Source organism: Podarcis melisellensis (genome assembly GCF_964234715.1).
Source record: "Podarcis melisellensis genome assembly, chromosome: 10".
NCBI lineage: Eukaryota > Metazoa > Chordata > Lepidosauria > Squamata > Lacertidae > Podarcis > Podarcis melisellensis.
Window position 1 is genome coordinate 4355922 of NC_138542.1, and position 7893 is coordinate 4363814.

Here is a 7893-nt window from a genome sequence, read left to right on the forward strand (position 1 = left end):
TGATAAGAATCGCTTAGCCTATATTTTGATAGAATTAGTTACATAGGTACATAATGTTCTAGCACTAATGAAATTAGTGAAAGCTTTGCCTTTGATTTCAGTGGAGCAAGTTTAAATTGCAATGAGGCATTTTTCTTATAACCTGTTGAATGGATTAGGATGGCCGGTCACCTGACGACACACATCAAGATCTTGTAAGGCATATATGAGACAGTTTTTACTTTTTGCTCTGTAGCAATATAGGAATCTTTCTGTTTATTTTGTTCTTTCTTCTTTCCTTTCTTTCTAGCGGGATTATGGCGGTCCATTGGTCTGCGAGCAAAACAGAAGTAAAATAGTAATGGGAGTGATCATTCCTGGGCGTGGATGTGCAAATCTCAGGAGACCTGGGATTTTTGTCAGGGTGGCCTACTACACCCGATGGATACATAAAATCTTAATGACGTTCAAATCATAGCTGAACACTCCAGCCAAGAAAGCAAATTCCAGTTGGAACATTTTGGGAAGGAATGAAATCAAAGTGTAATTGAAAGTTCTTTGATTCTTTAAACAAACAGCAACCATCACCTACTGCTTGATAGTCAAGTTTTGCTGATATTTATGGATATTTCTGTCATGTTGAGTCTGTTGGTGAGTTATATGAACTGTGGTTTAAGCAAGTATGGTGACCTATTTCCTGATAATACTTGAATGGGAAAGCAGAATTTCAAAATGTGAGTGCTGAATGAAGATGGGTTCTGTGGAATTAGAACGCCCAATTTCTTATATGCTGCTGGTTACGTCAGCTGGTTGATGAGACATGAACATAATTTGAAATTTACAATATTTTTCCATACTTATGTAAGCCTCTTAATACTTCTTTAGGACAATGATAAATGCATGCATCAGCCAGAATTGATTCTTTCTCCTACTAAAAGCAAAATGGAATTATATTTCAATCCCCTTTGTAAACAGTTGCTTGGATTTATAACCCAGTTTAGTTCCACAAGCTACAATATCTGATTTTGGAGGGAATCACTTGCACAAACTGTTTATGGGATTTCACTGTATGTTCTCAGTTTTACACTCTTAAAAAAGAAAAGAAAAACCCTAAATTAATAGGGATGCCTAGAAGATGTTTGATAACAATTTATAAGCCATTATTACTATTGTATTTTTGAACTAGTTAGGTTTTCTATACATATTTGCAATAATCTAGAGGAGTCAATGAATGGGTTCCAACAAGCAAAAAGCAGTGTATTTTATCTCAGTGGGTAGGCAGGCATCCAAAGATGTGTGCAACTAATTGTTTGTGCCTAGTGGAGTTCTTGATGTGCTCCTTGATATTACTCATCTACCATACTATGTGGAAAGTCACTTTGGATCCTAAAGGTCTTTCAAAAAGCAATTTGTGCTCTGGTGTGCTGCGGTGGGGAGTTTTGTATTCAAAGGAAAGAGGGAGGCACAGATCCTAGTAGGTCTGCCCAGTACAAAGCTCCTAATACGCCAGCCATGTTATTTTGGGGGCACACCTTGCTCCCAGTGGTCTTACTCTGCAGCATAATGGCTTATTGAGATGAAACTACATGTTTCGCCTCTGCCTCATGTCTTTAAAGGTTAGACACTGCTTCTCCATTGCAGTGTATGGCTCTGTTATTAGCAGCAGGAAAAAACCTGAAGGTTGTGTAACCTTCCCAACAATATCTCTCAAAGGTTCCTCTCCCACAACCATAATAGACAGAAGTCCGGATGAGCCCTAATTGCCCATTGAAAAATGTCTCCTGCCTCAGGGATACTGGCTGTCCAAGTGAGACTGAGGAGGTGATCGACTCCTCATTCCCTTTACTGTTCTTTTCACCTAGCTAGCATATCAATAAATGATATTGTCAAGCAAATGAGTGACCCACCACATCCCAAAAACCCAGTTCATATTGTTCAAGGCATAGCTTGCAGGTTGTGGTTGTGATTCCACTACCAGTCCAACCCCACACTTGGCACATAAAAAATAACTAAGAATGCAGTTTGTCCCTTTGTGTGGATTGATAATGAAAAATATTAAGCATTAACAGGATGGTAAGAAAAGTAACCACTTATTATAATGCTATAATCTATAATATACTGATGTTATTACAAAAATAAGTGCACCGACTCACATTTTAACACTCACACAATACAAGTAATACCCATTTTTCTTATATAAATAAATATCATAGGTTCACAATGAGGTGTAAGACAATGACATCACATTCTGTGTGTGCACAGAAAGCGACGGGTTAAAGGCTAACCTAATCACCTCAACAGTGAATCAATGACACAGAAGTTAAAATGAATGCACATTTCAGTAGGATCCAATTAGCAGACAGTTAAGATCAAGTGTTGGTGATGACAGTAGCTGACTAAATCTTTCAGACCAAATATCATATTCGAAAAACTCTTTAAAAATAATTGGGAAAATCCACAGATAGTCATTGCAAGCACGACTGCTTCATAAAGAGAGCAGACAAGCAGACTATGGGCAATTCAGTGCTTGGTTTGCTTGCAGTGAATTTTGCCACCATCCCTAGTTTAGATATCCAGGATAAACAGTAAATTTCCTATACAGAATGGAATTGCAGAATGCATAGAGCTGCATTTACAGCTACATACAGCTTTGAAAGACTCTCCACATTTAAAATGGATCTGCATGTCACTTCAGTGTTCAAAAATCTGTTTGTCATAATCACACTTAAAAACAATTCACCAAACATGTGGAAAATAGGATGTGTGAAGCAGACCTTTTTTCCCTGAACACTATTCTCCTTAGTAGCAGACCAAGAAAACGAAATATAATATATGTGGGGCTTTTGTTTGCTTCTGCTGTCTTTTAGGTAAAAATGTTTATAATTACGCAACAGAACTTTTAATAGAAATAATGAATTTTTAAAAACCTACACACGTTCAAATAAAAAATGGGGTATGAATTATGAAAATGGAATTTCTGAATTTGGTGCGCATGCACACAGAGAGACAGACATGAAATATAGTATTAACATGCATTTTTGAGACTTGTGCGCTTGAATTGGGATCAAACCCAACCCATAAACCGTTAACCAACCTATATAAATCCAATTGCTTCAATTCAACAGGGTTATGAAGTTGTAAGATATTGTGAAACTCTTTCCCTAGAAACTTTCTGGGTTATATCCAACTAAAAACTATGTAAGTGGAACAACTTCTGGTTGTGCAAGAGAACTTCTCTCCCTCTCCTCCCCACACATGCTCCCCATATGGTCTCAAGGGCTGGGGGAACCCCTAGACCAGATTTCAGAAAGCAGGAGGGGCATGCAGAGGGGAGAGAAGGAGGGAAGGTTCTGCTTGTGGAGTGTCTTGGCGACCGATAGATCTGCCAGACACAAGCAGAGAATGGGGGGCTATAATGAAAATGTCAATCACTTTGCATTTCTATCAAGATTTATGTACGCTATGTATTATACATGCAGGCATTTTGTATTATGTATGCAAACATTTCGTTCAGTGTAATAAAAGTGATTCTAAAATATTATAAACTTCTGCTGTGCAGAAGACAATACAACTATAGATATATAGATATAAGAATATATGTGGGAGTGGGTGCGTTATACATGTAAGGCTTTCGAAAGTATTTGTTTTCAGTGAAGTCTCAGTAGAATGAATTGTACAGAGTCTATAATTTAGAACTTAATACTTCTGTAAGCTCTTGCCTATCAGGCTTTGGATTTTTTTTTTTTGTTGGGTGGGGCTCATTCACACAGAACCTTTTCTGTCCTGATCATCTCCTGGTATGCACGCATGTGGATAAATGTAGTATATCGACCAGACAGTTGTCGTGTACAGTCTGTAAATTGTTTTGATTCAGGCAACCAAGGCCCAGCAAACACAAAGTGTGCTTTGGTCTGGAGCCTGCATGGTTTCATAGGCTTTGCACATTACAGTTGTGACTGTTAATGACTGACTGGAGCAGTTCAAACAACACCCAGCCTTGTGGCTCCTGGTGCAAGCTGTTGCCATGTAATCCAGTCAGTTGCAAACAGTGTGATTGACTACTGCACTGTGCAGCCTTTGGCTCTCAGGTGTGCCAGTAATTTCTGGATCTAAGGGAGGGAAGCGCTGCACAACAGATAATGCAGATCATGCATTAAATCTGCAAGATATGGACTGGGATCCAAAGAGCTACTTAGGTTAGTGCAAACCTAACTGGATTTTGTATTATTTTTACAAACAGCTGATCACCCCCTCTCAAATCACAGGTCATGTAACAGTAGAATTTTAAAACTGCCCTCCATTTCGAAGAGAGTTTGCTGTGAGACTCTGGAGGGCTGTTGTTCAATGAAAAAAAAAGCCAAAAGAGCCTTTGTGCTTCCTGAGATCATTTTACAGTTTGTAGGATTTTGGTCTGTGGGTTGTGCCAGGCATACCTAGAATCCTTGTTATTCGGCATGCCTGAAATTTTTGTTTCACTAATTGTCAGCCCCATGAGTCTGGTTTAAGGATTAGAAAAGTGGTGCCCCGATACATGGCATTTAACCCATTTCCCTGGTCTAAATCCTCCCCTCTTTCAAGCTGGTCTGGGGGCGGGGGGAGCCATCGCTTGGTCCTGTGTTTTTCAGATGGTTCGGCAAGTACCTGGAGATGGATGTTCAAGAAAGCTGGATTGAAGGGATGGGGGGGGGGGAGAGAAAGTGTGTTAATTGGCCCTCTTCCTTTTGCTAGTGTTGAAATCTGAAAAACAAATCTAGGGAAACGGAACAGCTTCTTTGCACAAAGGGCAAAGAGTTTGTGCATCATTTATTCTGTGGATATTGCTTGTTGGTACCCATGGTACTTCGCCATGCAAGTGTTACAATTGCAGAACTATTGCTAAGAAGGACACTGTCAAGGAATTATGTAATTAGTAACCGTTCTTTTTCTACTATACCTCGACAACTGATGGAAAGCTCGTCAAGTGAATAACAAGTTTTCCTCATCAGTCCTGGCAGTGTAGACTACAAAGCAGGTTTCAGTTGTGTCAGTTGTTTCCTTTCTGGTGTATGTATATATATATATATATATTATTTTGGATTGTGTATGTGCTATTTTATTATTGTGATGAAACTCTCTCATTGAGCTTTGGAGTGTGCAGTACAACTTAGGGCAGATCTCAACTTTACGAGAAACATGAAGCATCCAGCAACAAACATGACAGCCTGTGTCAATTGCCTTCTTCCTCCTTAGTAAACTGAATACAACTTGCCCCATATTCCCGTCCCCTTGTGGCTTAAATGATGCCAGGCCATGGTTGAGTAGAACAAGATGTATTAACAAAGAAGAGGGAACTCATCTCAGGGCTGCAGTTGCCAGTGGGCAGCTCTGTGCTCCTTGGAATACGTAATCTTTTAAGCTGTAATTCTGTAAAAAAACATGGTGGGGCTATTGACATGAAAAGATATTGGAAAAATAGGGCACATACTTTTTATTTGAGGTCAAAATAATAATTGAGCATTCATTGCTTGAAATTCATAGATGTGTTTTGTGTGTGGAACTGGGCTTGGAAGATGCAGAAGATGAATAGCTTTTCCCAAAGGAAAACTGCTTCAGGTGGTATTTAGAAAGCAGAGGTTTGGGTTGCTTGCTTTTACTTTAGTGGGATTGTAGTGTCCTTTCTAACAAAAATATGAAAGATTATGGGTCAGCTCATCCCCTGGGAAATCAATAGATTTCAGTTTATTTGATTTATCATTATATATTTTGCCATATTAAAAATGTTCTCTCCCCCCCCATGTTTGCCAGTATATTATTGATTTGTGAATGTTGGCCTGTTGGTGAAAGGAGCCATGTTATTTCTTTTTAAAGTCATTATTGAGTGTCACTCCACTTTTAAATGGATCACAGTTTAACTTTCCTTCAATATTTTCCTCTATTAATAGATGCTGCCTGTTGATGTTAGAAATCTGTTGAACACTATGGTTCTGACTTTACAATAATTCTGTAACTAAGGGCATCTTCACTAGCCATTAAAGTTGGTATTTTTGTATCTTTATTATTATTAATAAAATATTTTATCAAAAAGCTGCGTATGCCATTTATTTGAACATTATTCCAAACACTTATATGTTGAGATGAAAGAGCAAGAAAATTGTGCTTGTCATTTTTTATTCTTCCAAGCTGTATTGACTGTGCTTAGAAGAATCTGATTTACTGGTGCCCATAGTGAAGTTGTTACTTTCATCTTGGACAGTGGTGTTATTGCAGTTGATATTTCTCATACAGTTGATTTGTGTGTTGAGAAAGATCCAAGATGGCAGCAGTGGTAGTTCCTGTTCTGCCTGAGATGTTGCACCAGCTCACTTCAGTAAAGTTTGAGGATGGTGGCCTGAATCCCGGGGGCAGCGCGGGGGGGGGGGATGTCAACTAAGTTTTGAAATGAACTGTGTCTTATTCCAAATTTTCCATTTGTATTGTTTTCTTTATGAAACCCATACAGGCTATAAGAGTCCCCAAACCCTGAAAGTCAAGGAGAACACCATATAAACGAATTATAGTGACACACATTCAAGTTGCAGATTTATTAGGACCCCTTCTGACATTAGTGTTGTGTCTGGGAGCCATTGCAGTGTTGCTCCTTCTGTGATTATAAGCTAGTGATGTGAGAACGCACAATTTCTGTTCCAACATGTGTTCCTCACTTGCAGCACTGTCTCCATTCCGCTGCAGTTTGGTTTCCCACAAAAGCCATGTTATTCGTCTTGCTGTCTGCTGTGGCAGAATCAAATTATTACATTATTCCACACCATTCATTCCAATGCAAAAGGAATGCAGTGCAAATGGGATGGAGGGAATGTCATGAATGATGCATCTTTTGCAGACAGTGAATACCAATCATATTTGCTGGATTTATTTCCATTCTGGACTTGTGATGAATAAGGAAACACCAGAAATCTCCATCAGAATTCTCCATCATCCCTGTTCTAAGGACTCAGCTATACAGCTGCAAATACAACATTTTAAGTGCATTATACAAATGTGACACTAGATGGCGATGGCGAGCTAATGGCAAATTCAGATTGTTCTTTGTTCACAGCTCTTGATTTGTCCAGAAGCCCAGGGTTGGCTGACACACTAGGCCAGGGGTCAGCAAACTTTTTCAGCAGGGGGCCAGTCCACTGTCCCTCAAACCTTGTGGGGGGCTGGACTATATTTTTTTGGAGGGGGGATGATGCAAGAGCAGCACAAGCCTTGCTTGCTGCTTACCTGTGTCTTGCGAGCAGCAGTGTCTGCTGGCAGCAGTGGCAGGATGATGAGCGGCGTGTGAAGAAGCTCTGGAGAGGCGCTGCTTAAAATGGCGGCCGCTTGAGCACTGCTGCTGCTGGCACCAACAAAGCCCAGCCCCCTTCCTCCTCTAGGCAGGGCGGGGAGAAGCCAGGAGGAGGGAGGGAGGAGGCGTGGTGGTGGCGCTGTATGAGGGAGAGGGAGGGAGAGGGAAAGAACGCACATGCTGGGGATCCACGCGGCGATTCCCGGACTGTCTGTGGGCCGGATCCAGAAGGCAATTGGGCCTGATCTGGCCCACAGACCTTAGTTTGCCAACCCATGCACTAAGCCAAAGCATGGTGACAGCAGTGTAGCAGCACAGCTTAGGGCCAGGTAAGGAGGAAAGCTTCTGCAATCGCTCGGGGAGCCTTTAGACCATCCCACAACACCATGGCTGGCCAGTGGAAACTGAGACAGTATGTTGATGTAGCTTTATGTTTTCATAATGTGGCAATCTGTAGCATAATAGCCCCATAACATGTGACTTTTTGAAATGTTCTTTCAGAGAACTAACAGTGTGTCTCCATATACTTAGGAACGTTATATATATACTACGTTCCACTTAATGCTGATAGCATATTTTCATTGTCACTTGGGAATGTTTGCCAC

General features: G+C 40.4%; 1 protein-coding gene and 1 long non-coding RNA gene across 5 annotated transcripts in view; both read left to right on the plus strand.

Moving 5' to 3' along the window:
* The window catches only part of HGF (hepatocyte growth factor), a 59267-nt gene extending 55743 nt beyond the window's left edge, over positions 1-3524 (plus strand). For all 4 annotated transcript variants that reach the window (XM_081927721.1, XM_081927720.1, XM_081927722.1 and 1 more), the window contains exon 18: positions 290-3524. In XM_081927721.1, coding sequence (XP_081783847.1) covers positions 290-457 — 168 coding nt within the window. In that variant the 3' untranslated portion in view covers positions 458-3524. The remainder of the gene's footprint in view (positions 1-289) is intronic.
* A 661-nt stretch (positions 3525-4185) lies between these two features.
* Positions 4186-5366, plus strand: LOC309379067. Its single transcript, XR_014172338.1, has 2 exons — positions 4186-4373; positions 4466-5366. It is a non-coding gene; the product is annotated as an uncharacterized lncRNA (long non-coding RNA).
* The last annotated feature ends 2527 nt before the right edge of the window (positions 5367-7893 follow it).